This window comes from Coregonus clupeaformis, chromosome 34 (genome assembly GCF_020615455.1).
Source record: "Coregonus clupeaformis isolate EN_2021a chromosome 34, ASM2061545v1, whole genome shotgun sequence".
Taxonomy (NCBI): domain Eukaryota; kingdom Metazoa; phylum Chordata; class Actinopteri; order Salmoniformes; family Salmonidae; genus Coregonus; species Coregonus clupeaformis.
Window position 1 is genome coordinate 33,621,387 of NC_059225.1, and position 27,701 is coordinate 33,649,087.

The 27,701-nt window shown below is 44.3% G+C and overlaps 1 protein-coding gene across 8 annotated transcripts in view; it reads left to right on the forward strand.

The window, feature by feature from the left end:
- The window catches only part of LOC121550040 (SWI/SNF-related matrix-associated actin-dependent regulator of chromatin subfamily D member 3), an 82,024-nt gene that overhangs the window by 12,542 nt on the left and 41,781 nt on the right, over window positions 1-27,701 (forward strand). For 2 of the 8 annotated variants that reach the window (XM_041862113.2, XM_041862116.2), the window contains exon 1: window positions 20,688-21,039. The exons of 1 other annotated variant lie outside the window; for it this stretch is intronic. In XM_041862113.2, the coding sequence (XP_041718047.1) occupies window positions 20,962-21,039 (78 nt within the window). In that variant the 5' untranslated portion in view covers window positions 20,688-20,961. Of the gene's footprint in view, window positions 1-20,685; window positions 21,040-27,701 lie in introns of those variants that run through there. 5 more of the 8 variants (XM_041862111.2, XM_041862112.2, XM_041862115.2 and 2 more) reach the window with 5 other exon arrangements.

Here is a 27,701-nt window from a genome sequence, read left to right on the forward strand (position 1 = left end):
CTGATAAATGTCCTCCTCCTGAACCTGGCCTGAGTCCCAAACAGCACCCTATTCCCTACATAGTGCACTACTTTTGACCAGAGCCCTATGGGAATAGGGTTCCATTTGGGACGCAACTCTGGCCTTGTTCTGTCTGCTCTCTCTTCCATCCTGCCTGGGCAGAATGGTGCTGAAGGATCAGGGCTAATGGGCTGGATAGCTTTATGCAGACTAGGCTACAGTACAGAGGGGGAGGGTAGCGAGAGGAGAGGGTTGCCAGTGCATATTCAGAATATTCCTAGTACTATTTTTCTTAGATGAGACGCCTGGCTGGGTCTGGTACATTCATGATGGCTGACTGTCTATGATTCTGCGTTTCACTGTGGATCAGTGTACTGTACTGGGCTGACCCAGCAACACAGTGCTGCTCCGAGGTCCTGTACGGGAGGGGTGGGACTGGACTGTACGGTTGCGTCCCATGGGACCTGGTCAAAAGTATGGCACAATATAGGAATAGGATGCCATTTGGGACGCACCCGACCTCTGAACTTTAGCCGCGTCTCCTTCTATAGCTACTGTATCTCTCCACTATGGGCTTTACTTTGGCCTATACACCGCCAGATATGTGGTTTCGCTCAACACCCATCTTAAGTTTTGGCATACTGTATGTTAGGGCTTGTAGTAGTCTACATTGGCACTAAACCAACAGCTACTGTAACAGTTGAAATAAAGCGACTGCAATATTTCCACATTGTCCCAGTTTCTCATTGGCTCCAGTTTAATAATAATGCCATTTAGCAGAAGCTTTTATCCAAAGCGACTTACAGTCATGCATGCAGACATTTTTGTGTATGGGTGGTCCCGGGGATCGAACCCATTACCCTGGCGTTACAAGCGCCGTGCTCTACCAGCTGAGCTACAGAGGACCACAATGTTCCCTCTGTAACAGAAAGGTAGGACAAGTGGTTGCTATGGTGACAGCAAACAGGAAATGCCCTCAGGTATTGTCCAGAAGCGTTCCTGCAGTGTGTTGTGTTGCTGCCCGCCTAAGGCTGCAAGGAAACTCCGCTCATTGTGAGGCTGCGGACAGAGTCTCCATCCACTCTCACAATGTTCCCTTTCAGTGCAAGGGGGGCTACTGCCAAGGAGCTCAACCGTAAATGCTCTCTGGATAAAGACGCTTTGTCCCAAACAACTCCTGCGGCAACCCAAGGTCTTATTCTAAACTAGTCCCAAATCTGTAATAGGTCAGGTCCTGAAACCACCCCTGGAATGATGATTTGCTGGACTTTTATACTGGGTATCAATGCATGCAGTCATCCACCTGTTAATAGTATTAGGCCTATGCTTACTCTGCATAGAATTATACTTATCCTGCATGTCAGCAAGCTTTATTCCTAATGGAGTTCGATAATATATATTCTATGACTATCCTACGACCTATGACTACTTCATGCTAATATATAATATCCTATTACTATGCGAGTATTTTCTGTGCCGCTTGAATTCCAGTTTCTACCAGTCTGACTGACTATTACAAATGTGCGGCTCAGAGAAATCTTTCTGAGAGTTTTCCCCTCCTTAATCCTTAGTAAAGGTGCAGCTTCTTGTGCTTTTGTACTTCCCTTTGATGGTGGGGCCCAAATGCCTATAGAGATGCTGCTGTCCTGGAGCTCAGCCCTTCAAGCAGCTTGAGCCCTTCAAGCAGCTTGAGCAGGGTTTTGTTTGCAGCTCTCACACTGAAGAAAGAAAGACAAGGGGCCCCAGCATTGATAGGAGAGAATCCAGACTTTATTCCATACACTTCTTCCTGTCCGCTCGGTGGGTTCCCCCTCTCGCACCCCAACTGTGACAATAACATGAAGGAGTTTGTATGTTCTCTAACGTTCTGTATATGTGGTATAAGCATGTGAAGGGAGCGCCTTACTGTAAAACGAAAGTGTCAGCACTTTCTGGAAGGCATCTTTTATGTTCCCCCTCTCTGACACCTTTCTCTCTTTCTTGCCTTTCTCTAGTGAATTTTTATTTTACCTTTATTTAACTAGGCAAGTCAGTTAAGAACAAATTCTTATTTACAATGACGGCCTACACCGGCCAAACCCGGACGACGCTGGGCCAATTGTGCGCCGCCCTATGGGACTCCCAATCACGGCGGGTTGTGATACAGCCTGGAATCGAACCAGGGGGTCTGTAGTGACGCCTCAAGCACTGAGATGCAGTGCCTTAGACCGCTGCGCCACTCGGGAGCCCATAGGGCAGGAACTCGGGAATGCTTGGAGAAGGTAGACAAAGCGGGTGTATTGAGAGACTGGCTTTGGCCAGACTGTGTATGGATTTTCCAGTTTCTTTGATTGTTACAGTGCTACAACTCAACTTTGAGCAGCGCTGTCAAATAAAATCAGTCATTATTCAGCGTGTTGGCATTGGCGTCTCGGAATCACATTTAGTTTATGGCTGCATACTGGAAGCCAGGACTTTTATAGTTGTGAATAGATTACGATAGATTTAGAACAATGTCATTCTAGCCTGTTCAATTTGGAATATTTATCCACCAGACATTGCCTGTTGGATATGTTCTATGTTTAGACTGGGATTTTGACAATGTCGTTGATGACTCCTCTCATCAATTACCTTGAGTGGACATTTAGCAGTATAACTAATGATGATGAATTGATTAAACTGTGCTGCAGTATGCTCAACATGCTCTTCTGTGTGCTCAGTGTCTCTCGCTAGTGTTTACAGGAGGAGTCTACTGTGTCCGGAAGCGACTTCACCATTAATTTTCTGGATTCGGTTATCTCAAACATCGTTTTAAGCTTTGTTTTAATATTGACAGTTACAGATGATTTCGGGATTGTATATTGATTCACTCTCCTTAAATATTTGTCATATTATGTAGTCGTTTCAGTCTCTGGATTGTTTAATCAAACTTTTTCTGCCAGCTCCTGATATCAGGGCATAAAAACTAGTGTCCTGAATTAGACTAGTGCGCATGTGCACCCAGCAATATCCTGTTCCGAGCTTGTTTTCTCAGGTTTTCAGTGTTGACATGTTCGCGGGTTTTTGGGGCTATTTCTAAGTTGTACCGCGGCCACCATGGCATTTCTCTTTAAAAAAAAAATATATATATATATATATTTTACTGCGATCTGCTGCTAATTGTCAGGCAGTGAAGCAGGCTGTTGCTGAGTGAGTGAGTAGTGGGGGGTGGCTGGAAGGGTGTTTGTGTGTGTGTGTGTGTGTGTGTTGAGAGAGCACTAAAGCTATTGGCAGCTATTGGCAGCTATTGGCTGAGTCACGTGAGCGAGAGGAGCAGAATGCGCGCACGTCTTGACAACTTTTTACCAGTTGTAGGTAGGCTATTTAGATTGTCATTATGGAGATGGCTATTTCCAACCCTTTTTCCCGTAAAACATTAATACGCTAGAACTGATGCACATAAAGAAATAATGGAGACAAAGCACTGGAAACGACTTCGGAGGTGGTGTAAACTGCATTCTAATGTTTACTTTGCTTAAAGAAAACGGTATCATGCGAAGTGTTTTATGCAAGCTCAGTTCTTGGGTCTCGGGGGCTGCCCGAGTGGAAATTTGAAATGGAAGTTATGGAACTCCCTCGCGTGGTTCTTTTTATGGGGGAAAAGTCCTCAATCAAACTGACATTAAATGTGGAGAATGATACATTTGCCTCTGTTGGCAATCAAGTAGCCTATTAATGTAAATGCCATTGTAGGCTACCATTTGATACAATAAATATTGTATCGACCCGGTATTGTGTTCTGTGTTCGTGGGTGTGCTATTGTTCTGATGGGTGCTAGCAGGGGTTAAATATGCCAGGACATACGGAAAGGTTGGGGGGGTATGATGGGTAATCCCGCGGGGTTTTGAAATGCATAAAAAGGGGTTACTGTCTCATCTCGCTCTCTTCTGTTCGGGACCCTTAACTTGACATGTTATATTTGTGTACGTTCAGAATTTAGCGGCGTGGGCTGTGGCCTGAACAATAGCCCATTTAGGAATAAACCTGTGTTCTGCCCTGTACACCTGGTGCCCGTCTTCTTTTTCCTTTATGACCCAGCTGGGTCGTTACAATATGTTGAAATTACGATATCACTGGAGTCATTGCAAATCAATATGTGCCACTTGTGTAGCCTACCTGGAGCTGGCAAACCAGTTTAGTTACTAGCCTATAACTTTCATTTATTGTTGTTGTAGCCTTATGTTATTATGCAATTATTAATGGACATGTTTAGTTAATTAAATTGGAAGTTATCAAAGCTCTATCGCAATTGTTGATCAGTTGATAGAACGCATTAGATTTGACTTGTTGTTGACAAGAATATTCACTTCATATACATATTATTCATATTCAATTCAGTGATTGAAATTATGACCCCATCCTCAGTAGCCTATTCCAGTTGTATTTTTTTTCTGTGTCCTTGTGTAAATAGCCCGTTTTTTTGTTTTTTGTCTTATTTTGTATATATTTCTCAATTTTACTTTTCATTCTTTAACTAAATATACTTTCCTGCAACCCGCCTCACCCAATGTGGAAAGGATTCTATTATTTCTTTATAACTTTTATCAAGAACCTTAAGCTGAAACTAGTCTAGCTGCAACCGAATGGCTACTTGCTATTAGCCACCGTTAGCGTCTTCACCATTGTCCGTGGCCTGCACTACCCACCAGCCAGCTCTAGCCTGGACAATTTGTCGGCCAGTCTGCACAGCGTGCTATCGACCCAGAGCATATCGGATTTTCTGCCAGAATCACTGGACCCTAGCGCCGGATCATCGCAACCAGCTAGCTGCAACCAAATGGCTGTTGTCGTTGGCTAATTACCATTGCCCCTTAGCAAGCACCAGTTAGCCTTGAGCTAGCCTCGAGCCAGGCCCATCTCCCGGCTATCTACCTCTCTGTCAACCGGACGGGACCTCCTAGTGTTGACACGGAGCCCCGCCGATCCAACACGACTGGTTTGCCGACAAAATCGTCTGATGTGGTTTCAACAGGCTTCCCGTTACGACGTCGACCACGAAGATCCATCTGCTAGCACACGCAAGCCGGGCCTCTTGCTCACCAGTGCTGTAGCAGCCCCGGACTACCTCCGAACTCTCCTATTGCTGTTCACCGGACCTTATGATAACTCAGCTATACAGCTGATGCCTGCTGGACTGTTCCTTTATACCAGGGGTGTCAAACTCATTTTAGCTCAGGGGCCACATGGAGGAAAATCTATTCCCAAGTGGGCCGGACCGGTAAAATCATGGTGTATATATAACTTAAAAACAACAACTTCAGATTGTTTTCTTTGTTTTAATACTATCAACATAAAACATCAAGCTGGAGCCTGAGGACAGTGTGTCCAAAAGCACAACATCACTATTAATCATAAAACACCTCAAGTTATTTGAAATTCTGAGGACAAACAACACACAAACACACAATGCCTCAGTGATTCACAGAAGTATATCACAGATCACAGAACTATATCAGGGTGTCTCATGCAGCACTTTAAGTGGGGTTGCATAGTTTATTTGACTCCTGATACCTGGCATCTTTTAGCTTTCACCAGCGCATCAATATCAGGCGTCACATCCTGAGTGGCAGCCAACTTCAGGATGTGATTCAAGTGCTTGTGCGTGAGCCTTGAGCACAGCTTTGTTTTATTTATGCTCATTACAGAGAACTTGCTCACAAAGATATGTGGTTCCAAACATACACAACAGTTTTGCAGTGAGGGCTGTCAAGTTGGGGTAACCTGGCAAGAGATTCTGATAAAATGTGTCCAAGCCAGCTGCGGCAAATTTGCCCTTCAAATCCGAGTCACACTGCAAGTCTATTATTTCAAGTTGGATGCTGACGGGCAGATCAGAGGGATTCACGGTGAATGGCGAACAAAAAACGTTGAAGTCTTTCTCCAGTTCACCAAAAATCTGAAAGCGTTGCTCAAACTCCCTTAACAGTCTCGTTATTTTATCTTTGAACCGCTTCATGTCTGCCACATGTTGGGTCGCGCACACATTTTTCAGACAGGGGAAATGAGCTGCATCACCACCGGCGAGTTGCGTCTCCCACAATGACAGCTTCAACTTGAAAGAACGTATGCTGTCATAATACTGCGTGGCAACTTTGTTGCGCCCTTGCAGCTGTTTGTTCAAGTTATTCAGGTGTTCTGTAACATCCACCATAAATGCAAGGTCCTGCATCCATTCTGCGGAATTAAATTCTAACACTGGTTTGCCCTTTTCTTCCATGAACTGTTCAATTTCTTCTCGTAAATCAAAGAAACGCCTCAGCACAGCACCTCGGCTTAACCATCTTACCTCAGTGTGGTATGGCAGGCCATAGATGTGGTCTTTCTCTCTGAGAAGGCTGTCAAACTGACGGTGATTCAGGCTTCTGGATCGGATGAAATTAACAGTTTGGATGACCACCTTCATGACGTTATCCATCTTTAATGACTTGCAACACAAAGCCTCCTGGTGCAAAATACAGTGACAAGTCCAAAAATCACGTCCTCCATTTGCAGATTGCACTTTCTCTCTGAACTTTGTCACAACGCCTGCTTTTTTCCCGATAATTGAGGGCGCACCATCTGTAGTCAGGCTGACAGCGCGGGACCAGTCCACTCCGACCCTGTCCAGCGCGCCGACGAGTGCAGTGAAAATATCAGCTGCTGTCGTTGTATCTATCATCGGCACCAACTCCACGAACTCCTCGGTGACGGTCAATGTGTCATCAACTCCGCGGATGAAAATGGCCAGTTGTGCAACATCTGTAATGTCCGTGCTTTCATCAATTGCAACCGAAAACGCAATAAATGACTTTACTTTTTGCTTCAACTGGCTGTCCAAATCCACTGAAAGATCGGAAATCCTGTCTGCAACTGTGTTTCTTGTCAGGCTGATATTTGCAAAAGCCTGGTGCTTTTCAGGGCACACAATCTCTGCTGCCTTCATCATGCATGTTTTTACAAATTCACCCTCACTAAATGGTTTTGAAGCCACTGCGATTTCATTAGCAATGAGGTAGCTAGCTTTCACTGCAGCGTCACTGATGTCTCGGCTGTGAGTAAACACAGACTGCTGTTTCTTCAGGCCCGCCAACAGTTCATTCACCTTCTCTCTTCTCCGCTGTCATTGAAAGTTGTCATATTTGTCGGCATGAAGACTCACATAGTGGCGACGAAGGTTATATTCTTTCAGCACTGCAACATGCTGTGAACACACCAAACATACAGCTTTCCCATTCAATTCCGTGAATAAATAGATTTTTCTTGGAACACTCTGCACTCTGCGTCCACTTTTCTCTTTTTTGACAGAGACATATTGGGGCAATGAGGGTGCCAAAGCACATAATGTTAAAAGTAGAAGCCGTAATAAATATCGCGGGCAAAACAAAGTAGCTCATCCGGACTGGCTGCACTTGCTTGACCTATTTGCTCTGCCCCGGTATAAACAGTTTGCTTGCTTAACACAATTGCTATTGCGCCATCCAGTGGACACAATTGGAACAGCAGTTTCTTTTATTGAAAAATTGCAGCTCATTTTTATACTTTACAAAATCATCTCGCGGGCCGGATTAAACCCGTTTGCGGGCCTGATCCGGCCCATGGGCCGGACGTTTGACACCCCTGCTTTATACGGTACCGCATCCTGTTTATGTTTAGCCTCAGCCCAAACTTTGTCGCCATTACCAGCTGTTGTCTTAGCTCTCTCGAATAACACCTGTGATTGCTTTATGCCTCTCTCCCATGTCAATATGCCATGCTTATTGCTGTTTCGGTTATTTCTTATTGTACTATTTCACTGTAGAGCCCCCAGCCCAGCTCAACCTGCCTTAGACAGCTCCTTTGTCCCACCCCCCCATACACGCGGAGACCGACTCAATCGGTGCCTCCAGTGATGCTATCTCTTTCATCGTTACCCAACGCTTAGGTTTACCTCCACTGTACTCATATCCTTCCATATTCTTGTCTGTACATAATGCCCTGAATCTATTCTATTTTTTTCTCTGTACCCAACGCACTAGAAGACCAGTTCTTAAAGCCTTTAGCCGTATCCGTGATGTAGAGGTTAACTCAGGCCCTGTAGCCCCCAGTATCACTCCTACTCCCCAGGCGTTATCATTTGTTTACTTCTGTAACCGTAAAAGCCTTGGTTTTTTGCACGTTAATATCCGAAGCCTCCTCCCTAAGTTTGAGTTATTCACTGCGTTAGCACACTCCGCCAACCCTGATGTTCTAGCAGTGTCTGAATCCTGGCTTAGGAAGGCCACCAAAAATTCAGAAAGGTCCATCCCCAACTACAACATTTTCCGTCTCGATAGAACTGCCAAGGGGGGTGGGGTTGCAATCTACTGTAGAGATAGCCTGCAGAGCTCTATTATACTCTCCAGGTCTGTGCCCAAACAGTTTGAGCTTCTACTTCTAAAAATCCACCTTTCCAGAAATAAGTCTCTCACTGTTGCCGCTTGCTACAGACCCACCTCAGCCCCGAGCTGTGCCCTGGACACCATATGTGAACTGATTGCCCCCCATCTATCCTCAGAGTTCGTACTGCTTGGTGACCTAAACTAGGATATGCTTAACACCCCGGCCAACCTACAATCTAAACTAGATGCCCTCAATCTCACACAAATTAACAACGAACCTACCAGGTACAACCCAAAATCTGTAAACATGGGCACCCTCATAGATATCATCCTGACAAATTTACCCTCTAAATACACCTCCGCTGTCTTCAACCAGGATCTCAGCGATCACTGCCTTATTGCCTGCGTCCGTAATGGGTCCGCGGTCAAACGACCACCCCTCATCACTGTCAAACACTCCCTAAAACACTTTAGCGAGCAGGCCTTTCTAATTGACCTGGCCCGGGTATCCTGGATGGATATTGACCTCATTCCATCAGTAGATGATGCCTGGTTGTTCTTTAAAAGTGCTTTCCTCTCAAATCTTAAATAAGCATGCCCCATTCAAAAAATTCAGAACTAAGAACAGATATAGCCCCTGGTTCTCCTCAGACTTGACTGCCCTTGACAAGCACAAAAACATCCTGTGGCGTACTGCATTAGCATCGAACAGCCCCCGCGATATGCAACTTTTCAGGGAAGTCAGGAACCAATATACACAATCAGTTAGGAAAACAAAGGCTAGCTTTTTCAAACAGAAATGTGCATCCTGTAGCACTAACTCCAAAAAGTTTTGGGACACTGTAAAGTCCATGGAGAATAAGGCTAGGAAACACTGAGGCTAGGAAACACTGTCACCACCGATAAATCTACAATAATTGAGAATTTCAACAAGCATTTTGCTACCCCGGCCACCAGCTCTGCACCCTCCGCTGCAACTTGCCCATGCCCCCCCTCGCTTCTCCTTTACACAAATTCAGACAGCTGATGTTCTGAAAGAGCTGCTAAATCTGGACCCCTACAAATCAGCTGGGCTAGACAATCTGGACCCTTTCTTTCTAAAATTAGCCGCCGAAATTGTGGCAACCCCTATTACTAGCCTGTTCAACCTCTCTTTCGTAACGTCTGAGATCCCCAGAGATTGGAAAGCTGCCGCGGTCATCCCCCTCTTCAAAGGGGGTGACACTCTAGATCCAAACTGTTACAGACCTATATCCATCCTGCCCTGCCTTTCGAAAGTTTTTGAAAGCCAAGTTAACAAACAGATCACCGACCATTTCGAATCCCACCGTACCTTCTCCGCTATGCAATCCGGTTTCCGAGCTGGTCAATATCCTAAACGATATTATAACCGCGATCGATAAAAGACAGTACTGCGCAGCCGTCTTCATCAACCTGGCCAAGGCTTTCGACTCTGTCAACCACCGCATTCTTATTGGCAGACTAAATAGCCTTGGTTTCTCAAATGACTGCCTCGCCTGGTTCACCAACTACTTCTCAGATAGAGTTCAATGTGTCAAATCGGAGGGCCTGTTGTCTGGACCTCTGGCTGTCTCTATGGGGGTGCCACAGGGTTCAATTCTCGGCCCGACTCTATTCTCTGTGTATATCAATGATGTTGCTCTTGCTGCTGGTGACGCTCGGATCCACCTCTATGCGGACGACACCATTTTGTATACATCTGGCCCTTCATTGGACACTGTGTTAACAAACCTCCAAACAAGCTTCAATGCCATACAACACTCCTTCCGTCGCCTCCAACTGCTCTTAAACACTAGTAAAACTAAATGCATGTTCTTCAACCGAACGCTGCTTGCACCCGCCCACCCGACTAGAATCACTACTCTCGGCGGGTCTGACCTAGAGTATGTGGACAACTACAAATACCTAGGTGTCTGGTTAGACTGTAAACTCTCCTTCCAGACTCACATTAAGCATCTCCAATCAAAAGTTAGATCTAGAATCGGCTTCCTATTTCGCAAACAAAGCCTCCTTCACTCATGCTGCCAAACATGCCCTCGTAAAACGGACTATCCTACCAATCCTCGACTTCGGCGATATCATTTACAAAATAGCCTCCAACACTCTACTCAGCAAATTGGATGTAGTCTATCACAGTGCCATCCGTTTTGTCACCAAAGCCCCATATACTACCCACCATTGTGACCTGTACGCTCTTGTTGGCTGGCCCTCACTACATATTCGTCGCCAAACCCACTGGCTCCAGGTAATCTATAAATCACTGCTAGGCAAATCCCTGTCTTATCTTAGCTCACTGGTCACCATAGCAACACCCACCCGTAGTCTGCATTCCAGCAGGTATATCTCACTGGTCATCCCCAAAGCCAACACCTCCTTTGGCTGCCATTCCTTCCAGTTCTCTTCTGCCAATGACTGGAACGAACTGCAAAAATCTCTGAAGCTGGAGACTCTTATCTCCCTCACTAACTTTAGGTGTCAGTTGTCAGAGCACCTTACCGATCACTGCACCTGTACACACCCCATCTGTAATTAGCCCACCCAACTACCTCATCCCCATATTGTTATTTATTTTGCTCATTTGCACCCCAGAATCTCTATTTGCACATCATCTTTTGCACATCTATCATTCCAGTGTTAATACGAAATTGTAACTATTTTGCTCTATGGCCTATTTATTGCCTTACCTCCATAATTTACTACATTCGCACACACTGTATATATATTTTCTGTTGTAATTTTGACTTTATGTTTTGTTTACCCCATATGTAACTATGTGTTGTTGTTTTTATCGCACTGCTTTGCTTTATCTTGGCCAGGTCGCAGTTGTAAATGAGAACTTGTTCTCAACTGGCTTACCTGGTTAAATAAAGGTGAAATAAAATAAATAAAAACACAGCACTTACCGTACGTGTACATTAATACGCGGAAATCCCACCGCTCAGAGTGGGTCGCTTGTGGGTGTGCTGGCAGCATATTTGATTGTGCGTCAAGAATTCAGCATAGCAAGTTTGTGTGAAGGTCTAGTTATTAAATGGGTAAATAGTTTAATCCATTCTCCATTTCATGAATTTATTCACAGGTAGATAATAATATGCTCTAAACCGATCTGGTGACAAACAAACTTTGCTGCCCTGTTTCCAATCGTCCACATGGCTGGGAGAACCTATTCAAGTAAGTAAATACATTTCGAAAATAAAAATAAAAAACGATGTATTATTAGCTAACTAGCTACAGTGCAGGCTAACTCAAATTACCTGCTAACGTAGCTAGCTAGCTATCTACCCAACTTTACATACTGTATAGCTAGCTAGCTAAATTAAATATCACCAGCAACCGAACTTCATATTAGCTAGCTATCTTTATGTATTTATCATTGTAAAACACAATCTCCAAATGCATTTGTAGGTAGCTAGCTAACAGCCATGGAGGAGGGTTAAAGGAGAGCAGCCCCAACTGTCAAAGTGAGAGAGTAGGCTATTCTGGAAATGGCAGGTACTTTTGTGTAGTTCCAGTCCCTAGAAGTGAGGATGGTGATAATAGTAACATAATATTCAGTGCTGTCTAATTTGAGTATAATGAAATCTGTTTCGTGATGTTTTCTGTCCTCAGATACAGAGAGCTGTGAAAGCCTGTCTGCCGTTGAAGAGGTCCCAATGAAGAGCAGTGGTTCTCAGTCCTGGTCCTGGGGACTCAAAGGGGTGCACATTTTTGTTTTTGCCTTAGCACTACACAGCTGATTCAAATGATCAACTAAATATCAAGCGGTTTTTATGTATTAATTTGTGATGCTATCCTTGATATGATCCTGCTGTTGTCACATGCTACACATGCACATGTGTGTGCACATGCATCTATCTAGCCAATGTTATCATGATTTGTTATAAGATATATTATACTTTAGTAATCCACATTGACCTGGTGATGTAAAAGTCGTATGACATTATCTTCCTACAGATACCTTGCAACTGGAGATTCCTTCAAACCGATTGCCTACAGTGACCGTATAGGGCCCTGCAAGGTTGGGTGACCAGGGCCATCTGAGACTGCCTCCTGGGGGAATGCAGGTGTGTGAAGGCTACCTGTATCCTGCATAACTTCATGAGGATGGACCAGGAGGGGATCTGCAGCTCGCCGCCGTGTGCCAGAGGAGAGGTCTGCTGCTCTGCAGGATGTTTCAAGGATGGGGGCCAACAACGCAGGCCGGGCGGAAATTTGTGTGCGGGAGATCTTCACCTCCTAGTTCTTCGAAGAGGGTGCTGTTCCCTGGCAACACCATAGACTACACTATGCACAACCAAAGGCTATTTTAAGAGCCATCCACATTGCAATAAGAATATTCTTCCATTTACTTAGCCATGTAATAATAATAATAATAATATGCCATTTAGCAGACGCTTTTATCCAAAGCGACTTACAGTCATGTGTGCATACATCTTTACGTATGGGTGGTCCCGGGGATCGAACCCACTACCCTGGCGTTACAAGTGCCGTGCTCTACCAATTGAGCTACAGAGGACCACGTCAACTGCAGTTATTCAATTCCCAGTTTCTCTCCCTTTGATTTCTACTTCTCAGGTGAGGGTGCTGTTTAGGTAAGGGTGATGTCTGTACAAAAACAAAACAGGCCCTTTTAAGAGTCACCCATATATACAGTGGGGAGAACAAGTATTTGATACACTGCCAATTTTGCAGGTTTTCCTACTTACAAAGCATGTAGAGGTCTGTAATTTCTATCATAGGTACACTTCAACTGTGAGAGACGGAATCTAAAACAAAAATCCAGAAAATCACATTGTGTGATTTTTAAGTAATTCATTTGCATTTTATTGCATGACATAAGTATTTGATACATCAGAAAAGCAGAACTTAATATTTGGTACAGGAACCTTTGTTTGCAATTACAGAGATCATACGTTTCCTGTAGGTCTTGACCAGGTTTGCACACACTGCAGCAGGGATTTTGGCCCACTCCTCCATACAGACCTTCTCCAGATCCTTCAGGTTTCGGGGCTGTCGCTGGGCAATACGGACCTTCAGCTCCCTCCAAAGATTTTCTATTGGGTTCAGGTCTGGAGACTGGCTAGGCCACGCACAGGACCTCAGACTGGGGGCGAAGGTTCACCTTCCAACAGGACAATGACCCTAAGCACTCAGCCAAGACAACGCAGGAGTGGCTTCAGGACAAGTCTCTGAATGTCCTTGAGTGGCCCAGCCAGAGCCCGGACTTGAACCCGATCGAACATCTCTGGAGAGACCTGAAAATAGCTGTGCAGCGACGCTCCGCATCCAACCTGACAGAGCTTGAGAGGATCCGCAGAGAAGAATGGGATAAACTCCCCAAATACAGGTGTGCCAAGCTTGTAGCGTCATACCCAAGAAGACTCGAGGCTGTAATCGCTGCCAAAGGTGCTTCAACAAAGTACTGAATAAAGGGTCTGAATACTTACGTAAATGTCATATTTCATTTTTTAAAACTTTGTCATGATGGGGTATTGTGTGTAGATTGAATTATTATTATTTTTTTACAAAATGTGGAAAAAGTCAAGGGGTCTGAATACTTTCCGAATGCACTGTATTTGTTAATTAAATTTCTTAATATAATGACTAATCCAGGAATGTCACAAGTTAATTGATATGAGAAAACTTGAGAAAATATCAACTCTACAGATCGCAAATACTACAATGAATGGCTAAATTACTTCCGGACACTAAGGGTCCGCGGAGCTCCTCCTCCTCCTCCTCCTCCTCACCACTCTATAGTGTCTGTATGCCCATTCAGTCAGACAGATACTGTAGGAATGGTGGTTCGGTTCAGGAATGATAATTCCTTGTGCCCCTTTATCATTGCACTAAAGGGGCAACCTGGGATTCAATTTCAATTCATTTAAAAGTCCAGAAATGGATGTTCCCTTTTTTTAAATGTCAAAAAGGAGAAAGAGTGTGGAAATAGATTATTCATGACTGGGTCTAGTATATTTCCACACATTTCTACATCACACTGCATTACAGTCAGTGAGGGAGGGGTCCTTTTTCGTTTAAGCAGACTGCATCTATTCCCCTCCTAGACAAGGGTGTCTGCTCACCAGTATGTGCCTCCTCTGCTGGCAATTTATAGTACTTTTGCTCCCTGCAAGCACTTACCCCCTGTTAGCCCCCTCTCTCCCCCCTGTCTGCTATAGAATGGGACATTACCATTTGGTGAAAGTGGTAGGCCTATTGGTGAGGAAGACAGCGGGGGTCCAGTAAGGGGTACTCCTGCGCACAAGCCGTCGATGCCCCTTTCTGAACTGTTTGATCCCTTTGTTATCTTTTGACACCCACATGCTGTTGCTTGAGAAACAAGGACAACGTTTATCTCTGACTCTGCTTATTTTAAGGTCTATTTATTTGGTGCTTGCTTGACCTTACACTAGAACAGATTTATGTTTGAATTATATTATTTGAGATTATTCTATCTAGTTAGAAATGAAGAATAAAGAGTGCATGCATAAAATAAATGCATAATTTAACTAACGTAATCATCACTACAACACAGAGGCTGAAGGATGGAGTCAACCATAAAACCACACGATCTAGGGGGCTTTGCAGCACGTGCTGTATTCTGTAGATCACAATGAAGAGGCACTTCACTCATCTCAACAGTAGGTGTCGCCACCAAGAAGGAAAAAAAAAAAACACGTTTTAAAACAGGGATGAGGACAGAGCACACTGCTCAATAGATGGATTACATTTATTGAATGACTCAAAGACCAATCAATAACTGGGAAAGATAAAGGATCGTTTTTAATTATTTGAAACCATTAGCTCCACACACCCTTTTCTTTGACCTATCTTATGATTCTGTTTGCTATCATTTTGAACATGGTTGTCGGTTTCTGACAGTGTTTCTGACACATATATAATGACCATGCAGACATCTCTCAGTTTCCTCCAGCTAGTTAAATGATGAATGGTGCTGGGTGCCACTACTCCCTCATTAGGGGTCAGAGTTACTCCAGGGAAAGTTGAGGAATCGTGACCTCTGACCTAGATGTTTACAGGCCCAAATACCAGCTGGCCCTTGGCTACAAAAACTGAACAGCACTGCTGTCACTTGTTCAAGAAATTCTCCCTCGCTTACCAGAGCACTCAAGTCCAAGCTCAGAGTAGAGAATGTAGGGAAGTAGGAAGTAGAATCCCCTTAATACAGACAGTACTCCCCCAGTACCCCCCTCTGCCATTTCAATAGAAAAACCTTGTATCAAATCCATTTTGGAGGAGATAGACCACAGAGAGCATTGGGGTAGACGTATGTCTATTTGTCTGCTGTCAGGTTTTTGATCTGTTTGAATTAGGGATTTGTTGGAATTGTTCCAATCCTTCACTCTGGGGCATCTAGTCTCGTGTGGCTCAGTTGATAGAGCATGGCGTTTGCAACGCCAGGGTTGTGGGTTTGATTTCCATGGGTGACCAGTATGGGGGGAAAAAGTAAGAAAATGTATGCATTCACTACTGTAAGTCGCTCTAGGTAAAAATGTAGAATAACCATTTGGTTTTAGACCTTTATTCATTGAGGTGGTTGATATTGTTCCCTCTTATCTCTAACCCACCACCGCCACTACCATTTCTCACCCTGGCCACATATCACAAAGCTGCTGGTGACAATCCTAACAACTGGCATGTGTCATAAGCCTTTGATCCTGCCCCACTTCACAACCCTTTGTCATTTAAATCAACTCATTAATATTTCACTCCCTTGGTTGGTCAGTCAGAAGGAGGAGAGAGAGAGAGAATGTTTACTGTTAATATTTATTGTTTATTTCACTTTTGTTTACTATCTACTTCACTTGCTTTGGCAATGTTAACATATGTTTCCCATGCCAATAAAGCCCTTAAATTGAAATTGAATTGAGTGAGTCAGTGTAATGACCTGCGGCCATGTCTGCAACTCAGACAGGTCTCTTTCTTCACGCTTTAGTAACCTGACCATTAGACAGACTGCCTCGCTCTCTCTTTCTCTCTGAGGTCCCAAAACACACACACAGTCACACCCACGTGCATACAGAAACAGCAGGTTTATGTTTGTCATGAATCTTGCCCTGGAGGCAGAATTGAGCGATTTCCACTAGATGGGCCAGCTTAAACATTTATGAAAACAAAAATGATATATTTTTGGTCTTAATTTAAGGTCAGCATTAGGGTTAGCAGTGTGGTTAATGTTAGGGTTAGGTTTCAAATCAGATTTTATGACTTTGTGGCTGTGCCAGCTAGTGACCACTCTGCAGAGCTGCCTCCAGGGCAAGATTCAGGACAATAAATGCCAACCTGCGCACACACGCGCATGCGCACACTCACAGTGGCGGACTTACCATTAGGCAACGAACTGAATCAACAACCTCTGCATAATCAAGACAGTTGCTTTATGAGAAGGTGTTGAAGTTCAAAGTTAGCCATTGTTATGTAAATAGGCACTGAAAAGTACCAGTGGCTTGACATTGGCCCCAAGTGAGAGCATGTCCGCCGGAGCCATGGCCCAGTGAGACATGGGTGCCGACCCGCGTAGATGGAACGTCTGAGCCTTTTAGGTAAAACACTGGGGTAAATCCTGTATGGAAATGCACCATAACGCAATTGCCTGGGGCCTCACGTCATCAGGGGTCCTCATGGAGTGAAAAAAATAACTTGCTGTTGGGAGTTACTGTTGAGAATAGTAGAATACTCAAGGTTGCAATTTTGAAATTTGGTAGTGCATCAGCAGTTTTCCTCTTGTTACAGTGGGGAAAAAAGTATTTAGTCAGCCACCTATTGTGCAAGTTCTCCCCCTTAAAAAGATGAGAGAGGCCTGTATTTTCATCATAGGTACACGTCAACTATGACAGACAAATTGAGAAAAGAAAATCCAGAAAATCACATTGTAGGATTTTTAATGAATTTATTTGCAAATTATGGTGGAAAATAAGTATTTGGTCACCTACAAACAAGCGAGATTTCTGGCTCTCACAGACCTGTAACTTCTTCTTTAAGAGGCTCCTCTGTCCTCCACTCGTTACCTGTATTAATGGCACCTGTTTGAACTTGTTATCAGTATAAAAGACACCTGTCCACAACCTCAAACAGTCACACTCCAAACTCCACTATGGCCAAGACCAAAGAGCTGTCAAAGGACACCAGAAACAAAATTGTAGACCTGCACCAGGCTGGGAAGACTGCATCTGCAATAGGTAAGCAGCTTGGTTTGAAGAAATCAACTGTGGGAGCAATTATTAGGAAATGGAAGACATACAAGACCACTGATAATCTCCCTCAATCTGGGGCTCCACACAAGATCTCACCCCGTGGGGTCAAAATGATCACAAGAACGGTGAGCAAAAATCCCAGAACCACACGGGGGGACCTAGTGAATGACCTGCAGAGAGCTGGGACCAAAGTAACAAAGCCTTCCATCAGTAACACACTACGCCGCCAGGGACTCAAATCCTGCAGTGCCAGACGTGTCCCCCCTGCTTAAGCCAGTACATGTCCAGGCCCGTCTGAAGTTTGCTAGAGTGCATTTGGATGATCCAGAAGAGGATTGGGAGAATGTCATATGGTCAGATGAAACCAAAATAGAACTTTTTGGTAAAAACTCAACTCGTCGTGTTTGGAGGACAAAGAATGCTGAGTTGCATCCAAAGAACACCATACCTACTGTGAAGCATGGGGGTGGAAACATCATGCTTTGGGGCTGTTTTTCTGCAAAGGGACCAGGACGACTGATCCGTGTAAAGGAAAGAATGAATGGGGCCATGTATCGTGAGATTTTGAGTGAAAACCTCCTTCCATCAGCAAGGGCATTGAAGATGAAACGTGGCTGGGTCTTTCAGCATGACAATGATCCCAAACACACCGCCCGGGCAACGAAGGAGTGGCTTCGTAAGAAGCATTTCAAGGTCCTGGAGTGGCCTAGCCAGTCTCCAGATCTCAACCCCATAGAAAATCTTTGGAGGGAGTTGAAAGTCTGTGTTGCCCAGCGACAGCCCCAAAACATCACTGCTCTAGAGGAGATCTGCATGGAGGAATGGGCCAAAATACCAGCAACAGTGTGTGAAAACCTTGTGAAGACTTACAGAAAACGTTTGACCTGTGTCATTGCCAACAAAGGGTATATAACAAAGTATTGAGAAACTTTTGTTATTGACCAAATACTTATTTTCCACCATAATTTGCAAATAAATTCATTAAAAATCCTACAATGTGATTTTCTGGATTTTTTTTGCTCATTTTGTCTGTCATAGTTGACGTGTACCTATGATGAAAATTACAGGCCTCTCTCATCTTTTTAAGTGGGAGAACTTGCACAATTGGTGGCTGACTAAATACTTTTTTCCCCCACTGTATGTCAGTCACTGACAGTCACTCAATTAGCCCATCCCACTGGGCACAGACGTCAATTCAACGTCAATTCCACGTTGGTTCAGTGTAATTTCATTGAAATAACAAGAAAACAACGTACCACCCTGCATTTATCAAGCCACAGCCATGTGACTAACTGTCTGTATGAGCAATCCATTTTCGTGAACGGGGTGGTGTACCTAATGAACTGGCCAGTGTGTGTGTGTAATATACAGTACCAGTCAAACGCTTTAGAACACCTACTCATTCCAGGGTTTTTCTTTATTTTTACTATTTTCCACATTGTAGAATAATAGTGAAGACGTGGTCCTCTGTAGCTCAATTGGTAGAGCATGGCGCTTGTAACGCCAGGGTAGTGGGTTCGATCCCCGGGACCACCCATACGTAAAAATGTATGCAAACATGACTGTAAGTCGCTTTGGATAAAAGCGTCTGCTAAATGGCATATTATTATTATTATCCCACTGCTGTCTTTAAAGCTAAGCAGGGTTGGTCCTGGTCAGTCCCTGGATGGGAGAACAGATGCTGCTGGAAGTGGTGTTGGAGGGCCAGTAGGAGGCACTCTTTCCTCTTGTCCCCAAAAAATATCCCATTGCCCTGTGTAAGGTGCTGTCTTTCGGATGGGACGTTAAACAGATGTCCTGACTCTCTGTGGTCACTAAAGATCCAATGGCACTTATTGTAAGAGTAGGGGTGTTAACCCCGGTGTCCTGGCTAAATTCCCAATCTGGCCCTCATATCATCATGGCCACCTAATCGTCTAGGGCAGTGGTATTAAAACTTTTTCAGTGTGGATCCTGTTTTTTCCACCAGAATTTCTTGGGACCCCATTTATTCGCAATAATTTCTCACCCCAAATCTAATCACAACCTCAAAATCTGTAAATTTAGATTTTAAACAAATAACCTTCAATTCATTACATTTTCCTCTCATCAAAATGAATATACAATTACTCAATAAAGTTTTGTTTTTCAAATGACCTTTCTCAAAAACGTGTCTATATTGTCGCATAAAATAATCTCTATCTTAATTCTTGTCCCTAAATTATTATTAATTTATTTTTAAAACATTTGGCGACCCCACTGCAGTTCTCCCCGACTTTGAAACACTGGTCTAAGGGCAACTTCACCCTACAGCTAACAAAGCGAGGAGGGAGAAGAACCCACGGACCATTCTGAATGCCTCTCTGACAATGCCAGGCTAAGCCAGATATGGGATACGTCCCAAATGGCACCCTATTCCCTATGTAGTGCATTACTTTTGGCCAGGACCCATAGGGCACTATGGGAATAGTGTGCCATTTGGGACATGGCCTTTGAAAGACAGGAAGTTAACGTGTTCTGAAGGAGGCCCTCTTCAATAGTGAAGTGGGCTTTAGAGGCAGAGTGGAGATTAGTTGGCTCATTAGACACAGCGGTGCACACTGTTGTGTCCAACCAGGAACTGTTCTGTGTTTTTGGATACAGAGTCTGAATCTTTGCCTCACTGACCAATGACCGTACTGTGCCATATAAATCTGATAGGCTGTATAGCGTGATAGAAGTGTATATAGATGGCAAATGGCTTTTCAGCTACATTTGATCCTGTTACTTGAGAGGCAACAGGGTACAGACACAGGTTGTGGTGATTTAGGTTTGATACTGCACTCTATGTTTGAGTAGTAATATACAGTGTGGCCCCTTTAAGCGCCGCTTATCCTTTTTTGAGAATGAGTTGTGTGCTGTGCTGAGGGGGCTGACCATGGCCTCTGGGTTCTTCACTAGGAGGTGGGAATGGCTAACTGAGGCTAACCTCCCCAGTCCCCTTGCTCAAACAACCAGGCACAGACAGCCAGTCACACCACATGCCCTTATCTACCAATGGAATGCAACAGCTGTGGCGGGGGGCCGACGGGGTGGGCCGGCTCAAACCCCCCTGCCGGGGCCCCCACTCCCCCTCTCCGCAGGGCTCCTGCTCCTGAAAGGCAGCTCAACAAAAAAGTGTGCTCTGAGACAGAGTGAGCGCCTCGGCAGGGCTGCACGACAAAAACAGAGAGGGGGAGAGAGAGAGAGAGAGAGTCAGGGACGGCGCTAGAAAAGGAGAGCACAAAGAGGAGGAAAGTGAAGCAAGGGAGGGGATTTGAAAGCTCGGGTGAAGGGGAAGAGAGGGAGAGGGAAAGACAAAAGAAAGAGAGGGAGACGTAGTAGGAGCAGGGGGAAGCGAGGGGACGGCGCAAATGGCTACGGAGGAGACGGCGGGGGGAGCGCGCAAAGCCACCAAGAGCAAACTGTTTGAGTTCCTGGTCCATGGAGTGGTGAGTTGCCTAGTAGCACTGTCTGTCATTGAGACAGAGAGAGCCGGACCCTGGCGTGTGTGTGTATTATATGTGACTACTCAAGTGTATGTGTGCGTGTATGTGTGTGAGAGAGCATCGGTGCATAGGCAATCTGTGTGTGAGAGAGGGATAGCTGGGAAAGCCGTCCATGTGAAGGTTATTTCCAGCCCCCTGGATCCCACAATGTTTTCTTTTTAAAGAAGAGAGAGAAGGAAGGAGAGAGAGACACAGAGAGATGCTAGCAGCAGCCAACCCCCTGGCTATCAGAGCACACTGAGCATGCTTGTAGTCAAAGGCAGCGAGTGAGTGGGGGAAGCAACCAGCTCACTCAAAGCACGGTCTCAGAGCAGTCGTATGATAAGCACGCTGCTATGATCATTTGAACATATACATGTATGGTCATGTGGATAATGTTTTAATGAATGTCATTGGAGCATGCTTCAATGTTTGAAATGCAGGAAATTGAGTTTATTTAAAATGAATATTAATGAGCGAATTTCACATGGTTGGGGGAAAGGGTAAGGTTTGTCATTGCTGTCATAACATATGGAGCATTAACTGTCCTGGGAATACAATAGTGCCTTGTTTTGGTAATGCCATGAGATGGAGAAGTTATGATAAGCACAATGCTGTGATTGTGGAGTTGTTATGGATGTGTGTGTGTGTGTGTGTGTGTGTGTGTGTGTTTCTGTTTAGACTGGCAGAGTTAAAATCCAAAGACATGAGGCTTTAATAGAGATCACTGTCAATTTATTTAATTGTCTAGTCCACGAAGTCTTCGCAAATCCTTACCCATCTATTAAAAGTCATAAGGAATATGACTATACACATCTAGATCATATTAATTGTATTGGCCAATTCATGTACTACAAGATTAAGTGCATTACGCATAAGTGTACCTTATCAGCGCTGTGTAGGGGCTGTGCAAGATGAAGCACAGCACACCCACTGGGCACACTCTGGTTGAATCAACATTGTTTCCTTGTCATTTCAATAAATTACGTTGAACCAATGTCGAATAGATATTGAGACTGAAGTGAAACAATGAGCAGAGGTGATGGATGAGCCAGATGAGTGTCTTCTCAACAGACCAATTAACCTTGATCTCTCTCTCTCTCTCTTTCTGTCTCATTCTAACCGTTTTCTCTCTATATAGGGAAATATCTAGACTAATGGGGCAGGAATCTTTAGAGTTTCTTAGTTTGTGGTTAGCAGTGACGTTTTACTCTCTGTTTCACTCCCAGTTGAGTTAAAACCCAGGATGCGTCCCAAATGGCACCCTTTTCTCTATACAGTCCAATAGGGCTTTGGTCAAAAGTAGTGCACTATAAAGGGAATAGGGTGCCATTTGAGACTTATACCGATGAATATTTACTTCAGTAGGCAAAGACAACACAACTCCCCCTCTGGAGATAGAACATCTGAAAGGCCTTCAGAACCACACACACACACATACTGTTGCACTAATGTGGAGCTGTGAAGGTCGTGGTGTTTCAGCCTCCTGCAGGACTCTTTCCGTGTGTGGTGTTTCAGGCAGTGGGGGAGAGGTCTCTTGGAGATGGCCTGGTCTTGGAGGCCTGTTGGGTGGGTGCCACTGGGCGGCCCTGAGTCTCTCGCTCTCCCTCTCTCTTTCTCTTAATTGTCAATTCAATTCAAAGGGCTTTATTGGCATGGGAAACATTGTTTACATTGCCAAAGCAAGTGAAATAGATAATAAACAAAAATGAACAGTAAACATTACACTCACAATTGTTTAAAAGGAATAGAGACATTTCAAATGTCATACAGAGAGGGAAAAAAGTATTTGATTTTGTACGTTTGCCCACTGACAAAAGACATGATCAGTCTATAATTTTAATGGTAGGTTTATTTGAACAGTGAGAGACAGAATAACAAAAATAAAATCTGTCTTTCACTGTTCAAATAAACCTACCATTAAAATTATAGACTGATCATTTCTTTGTCAGTGGGCAAACGTACAAAATCAGCAGGGGATGAAATACTTTTTTCCCTCACTGTATTATGACTATGTACAGAGCGTGTGTGTATATGTTGTGTGACTGCTATCATGAACTTTGCCCTGCCTCCATAGAAGATTCTATTACCGAGCTTCTCCACCAACCCGGGTGGGCTGTGGGTCAGATAAAATGTCTCGGTGGCTTTTCCTCACCCCAAGATTTGACTCCTAGGAATCATTCGTAGTGCAGTCCATAGAATCACATTTTTAGCCCTGTGTGGGTTAAATACACTGTGGCCTCTCCAAATCCCTTCAAGCCTCCTACTGATGCCATCACAGGTCGTCTCAGATATCCAACCACATGGCAGATTAAATTGCTGCCTGGCTGGCTGGCAGAGTTGTGAGAGACGGGGAAGAGTGGAGGACAGAAATCAGATATGGGCTGCTGTTGGCATGGATCTGTAAGGATCTGGGAAGACAATACAGAAGAGGGCCACCCAATAGAGCACATCCAGTCAGCCAATAGGGCACATCCAATCAGCCAATAGGGCACATCCAATAGGTCACATCCTATAAGCCAATAGGGCACATCCAATAAGCCACATCCTATAAGCCAATAGGGCACATCCAATAAGCCAATAGGGCACATCCAGTCAGCCAATCGGGCACATCCAATCAGCCAATCGGGCACCCTCAATCGGCCAATCATTCCTTTTCTATACTTTACAGGATCCCACTTTACAGTATTACCACTCCTTCAATCATGTCTCTCCCTATCCTCTCCCAGTCCCCTGCATTCAGTTGTGCAACTGACTAGGTATCCCCTTTCCCTCTTCCTTGGGTGGCCACACAGCACGGTGGGGTCTGGCCAAACGCCCAGTCTAGGGGAAACGCTCCACCCTTCTGCCCAGATAGGAAGTGGACAGTGGGGGGGAAGAAGAGCCAGGGTCTTCTTGTCAAGGTAACCAAAGAAAGAGACCAGCCAGCAGCACCCAGATCCCAACACAGCTGTTAAAAGTTAGAGCTACTTTCTCTCTGCCCAGGCCCCAGAGAAACCACACAGCTGCTTCTCCCTCCCTGCCCGCCCCCAGCCAGCAGAGTGACAGCAGCACCTGTGTGACTGTGACTGGGAGAGGACATGGACTCCATTGCACCACAGCCTCTCTCCGACTCACTGACTGACTGGCTGGCCTCCAATTTAATGGGGTCAATTGCAACCAACAGGCAGAACTTAACGCGCAGCTGCATGTTACTGCTGGATTTCTTAAATCGCTACTAACGGGAGATTACATGCACCTGGGTGTTAAAACACAATTGCTTGCAACCAAAAACCCACGAGAATAAACCAGCAGATCAGTTGATCTCCCGTTGTTACTGTGTCAAATGATTTAGATACCAGACAGCTGCGTCTAGGTTCTCTACTCCTGACCCCAATGAAATATCGACCTATCAGGAACATTGAAAATACCAAGGCTGGTATAAATCAAAAATATTTATTGTAAGAATATAGACCCAGTGAGTTGTAAGAAACGTGAGTAGAGTATAGTTCAGTAGATGCCCCGTGTAGCTCAGTTGGTAGAGCATGGCGTTTGCAGGGTTGTGGTTTCGATTCCCACGGGGGGCCAGTATGAAAAATGTATGCACTCACTAACTGTAAGTCGCTCTGGATAAGAGCGTCTGCTAAATGACTAAAATGTAAAAGTAGAGTATAGTACAGTACTGAACTATAATCTACTGTACTGAACTCTACTCTGTAGTGGGCAGTAATATTTGATATGTGAATATACAGTATATTATATATACCTCACATGCGACTCGTAATAAGACTAAGCAATTAAAATATTTATCTGACTCCATAAAGATAATTAGCAATATACAATTACTTTGTCAAATGAATGGATTCACAAACAAGGCATAAAGCTTAAATTGCAAAGCATTAACAAGCATTACCAGGCATTATTCCAAGCATGGTCAGAGAGAGAGAGACAAAGAAACCATGGCTTGTGCCATGGCCCATACAGTGAGGGAAAAAAGTATTTGATCCCCTGCTGATTTTGTACGTTTGCCCACTGACAAAGACATGATCAGTCTATAATTTTAATGGTAGGTTTATTTGAACAGTGAGAGACAGAATAACAACAAAAAAATCCAGAAAAAACGCATGTCAACAATGTTATACATTTATTTGCATTTTAATGAGGGAAATAAGTATTTGACCCCTCTGCAAAACATGACTTAGTACTTGGTGGGACACAGAGGTCAGATGTTTCTTGTAGTTGGCCACCAGGTTTGCACACATCTCAGGAGGGATTTTGTCCCACTCCTCTTTGCAGATCTTCTCCAAGTCATTAAGGTTTCGAGCCTGACGTTTGGCAACTCGAACCTTCAGCTCCCTCCACAGATTTTCTATGGGATAAAGGTCTGGAGACTGGCTAGGCCACTCCAGGACCTTAATGTGCTTCTTCTCGAGCCACTCCTTTGTTGCCTTGGCCGTGTGTTTTGGGTCATTGTCATGCTGGAATACCCATCCGCGACCCATTTTCCATGCCCTGGCTGAGGGAAGGAGGTTCTCACCCAAGATTTGACGGTACATGGCCCCGTCCATCGTCCCTTTGATGCGGTGAAGTTGTCCTGTCCCCTTAGCAGAAAAACACCCCCAAAGTATAATGTTTCCACCTCCATGTTTGACGGTGGGGATGGTGTTCTTGAGGTCATAGGCAGCATTCCTCCTCCTCCAAACACGGCAAGTTGAGTTGATGCCAAAGAGCTCGATTTTGGTCTCATCTGACCACAACACTTTCACCCAGTTCTCCTCTGAATCATTCAGATGTTCATTGGCAAACTTCAGATGGGCCTGTATATGTGCTTTCTTGAGAAGGGGGACCTTGCGGGCGCTGCAGGACTTCACGGCGTAGTGTGTTACCAATTATTTTCTTGGTGACTATGGTCCCAGCTGCCATGAGATCATTGACAAGATCCTCCCGTGCAGTTCTGGGCTGATTCCTCACCGTTCTCATGATCATTGCAACTCCACGAGGTGAGATCTTGCATGGAGCCCCAGGCCGAGGGAGATTGACAGTTATTTTGTGTTTCTTCCATTTGCGAATTAAAGCACCAACTGTTGTCACCTTCTCACCAAGCTGCTTGGCGATGGTCTTGTAGCCCATTCCAGCCTTGTGTAGGTCTACAATCTTGTCCCTGACATCCTTGGAGAGCTCTTTGGTCTTGGCCATGGTGGAGAGTTTGGAATCTGATTGATTGATTGCTTCTGTGGACATGTGTCTTTTATTCAGGTGACAAGCTGAGATTAGGAGCACTCCCTTTAAGAGTGTGCTCCTAATCTCAGCTCGTTACCTGTATAAAAGACACCTGGGAGCCAGAAATCTTATTGAGAGGGGGTCAAATACTTATTTCCCTCATTAAAATGAAAATCAATTTATAACATTTTTGACATGCGTTTTTCTGGATTTTGTTGTTGTTATTCTGTCTCTCACTGTTCAAATAAACCTACCATTAATATTATAGACTGATCATTTCTTTGTCAGTGGGCAAACTTACAAAATCAGCAGGGGATCAAATACTTTTTTCCCTCACTGTAGCTCATGGGAGAGTTAGAAAGAAAGAAAGAAAGAAAGAAAGAGAGAGAGTATCTCACCACAGCAGGTCAGGAACATAAGAGTAAGAACAATGAATGTAAGACCCTTTTTATAAGCATCCGAGTTGTTTGGATATCAGACCTACATGATGTAATCACAACAGAACCTCTGCTTCTCAGAGGTGTGACATTGGGGGTTGGCAAGATCAACACAGAGAATGTTGAATTCCTAAAACAGCACAGAGGAAATTCTTGCATACTGTTGATAAGAAGAGTCACTTCGGGGGCTGCCCTACAGCTCTACTTTCCTGAACTGTACTGTACTGAACTATACTCAAGTTTACTGTATAGTAGAATACAGTAAAGTACAATACAGTACATTATAGACCTCTATGTTTGGGCCACATTAGAATATAATTTGTAATTTGACATACCTTGATTAGACTATAACTTAATGAAAATATAGATTATATTAACTCAATCATGATTGGCTTGGTTAAGTTATCGATTTTAGATGTAGACAGTTCAGGAATACTTTATTTTCCCCTTTTGATAAGAAATGACCATACTGTATGTATTAAGACGAGTTTTTATTAAATATAAACATACATTGGAAATGAAAAGTAAGTATACCAACACAAGCTTTACATTAATAAAATGTATGGTAAACGAGGAAATATCTAATTTCAGTTGTACAGAATGATTGTCAAATAGTTAAATCTGTGCTTAGCCTGCTCAAATATTAGGTTTACCGAAGATAATACCCACCAGAGGGCTAAATAGTTTTTACAAAATGTTGGCAGCAACCAGGACTTAAAGTTAAAGGCCCAGTGCAGTCGAAATTCTGTTTTTCCTGTGTTTAATGTGATATACTTTTAAGTCCATGGAGAATAAGAGCACCTCCTCCCAGCTGCCCACTGCACTGAGGCTAGGAAACACTGTCACCACCGATAAATCTACGATAATCGAGAAATTCAACAAGCATTTTGCTACGGCTGGCCATGCTTTCCACCTGGCTACCCCTACCCCGGCCACCACTGCACCCTTCGCTGCAACTTGCCCATGCCCCCCCCCCGCTTCTCATTCACC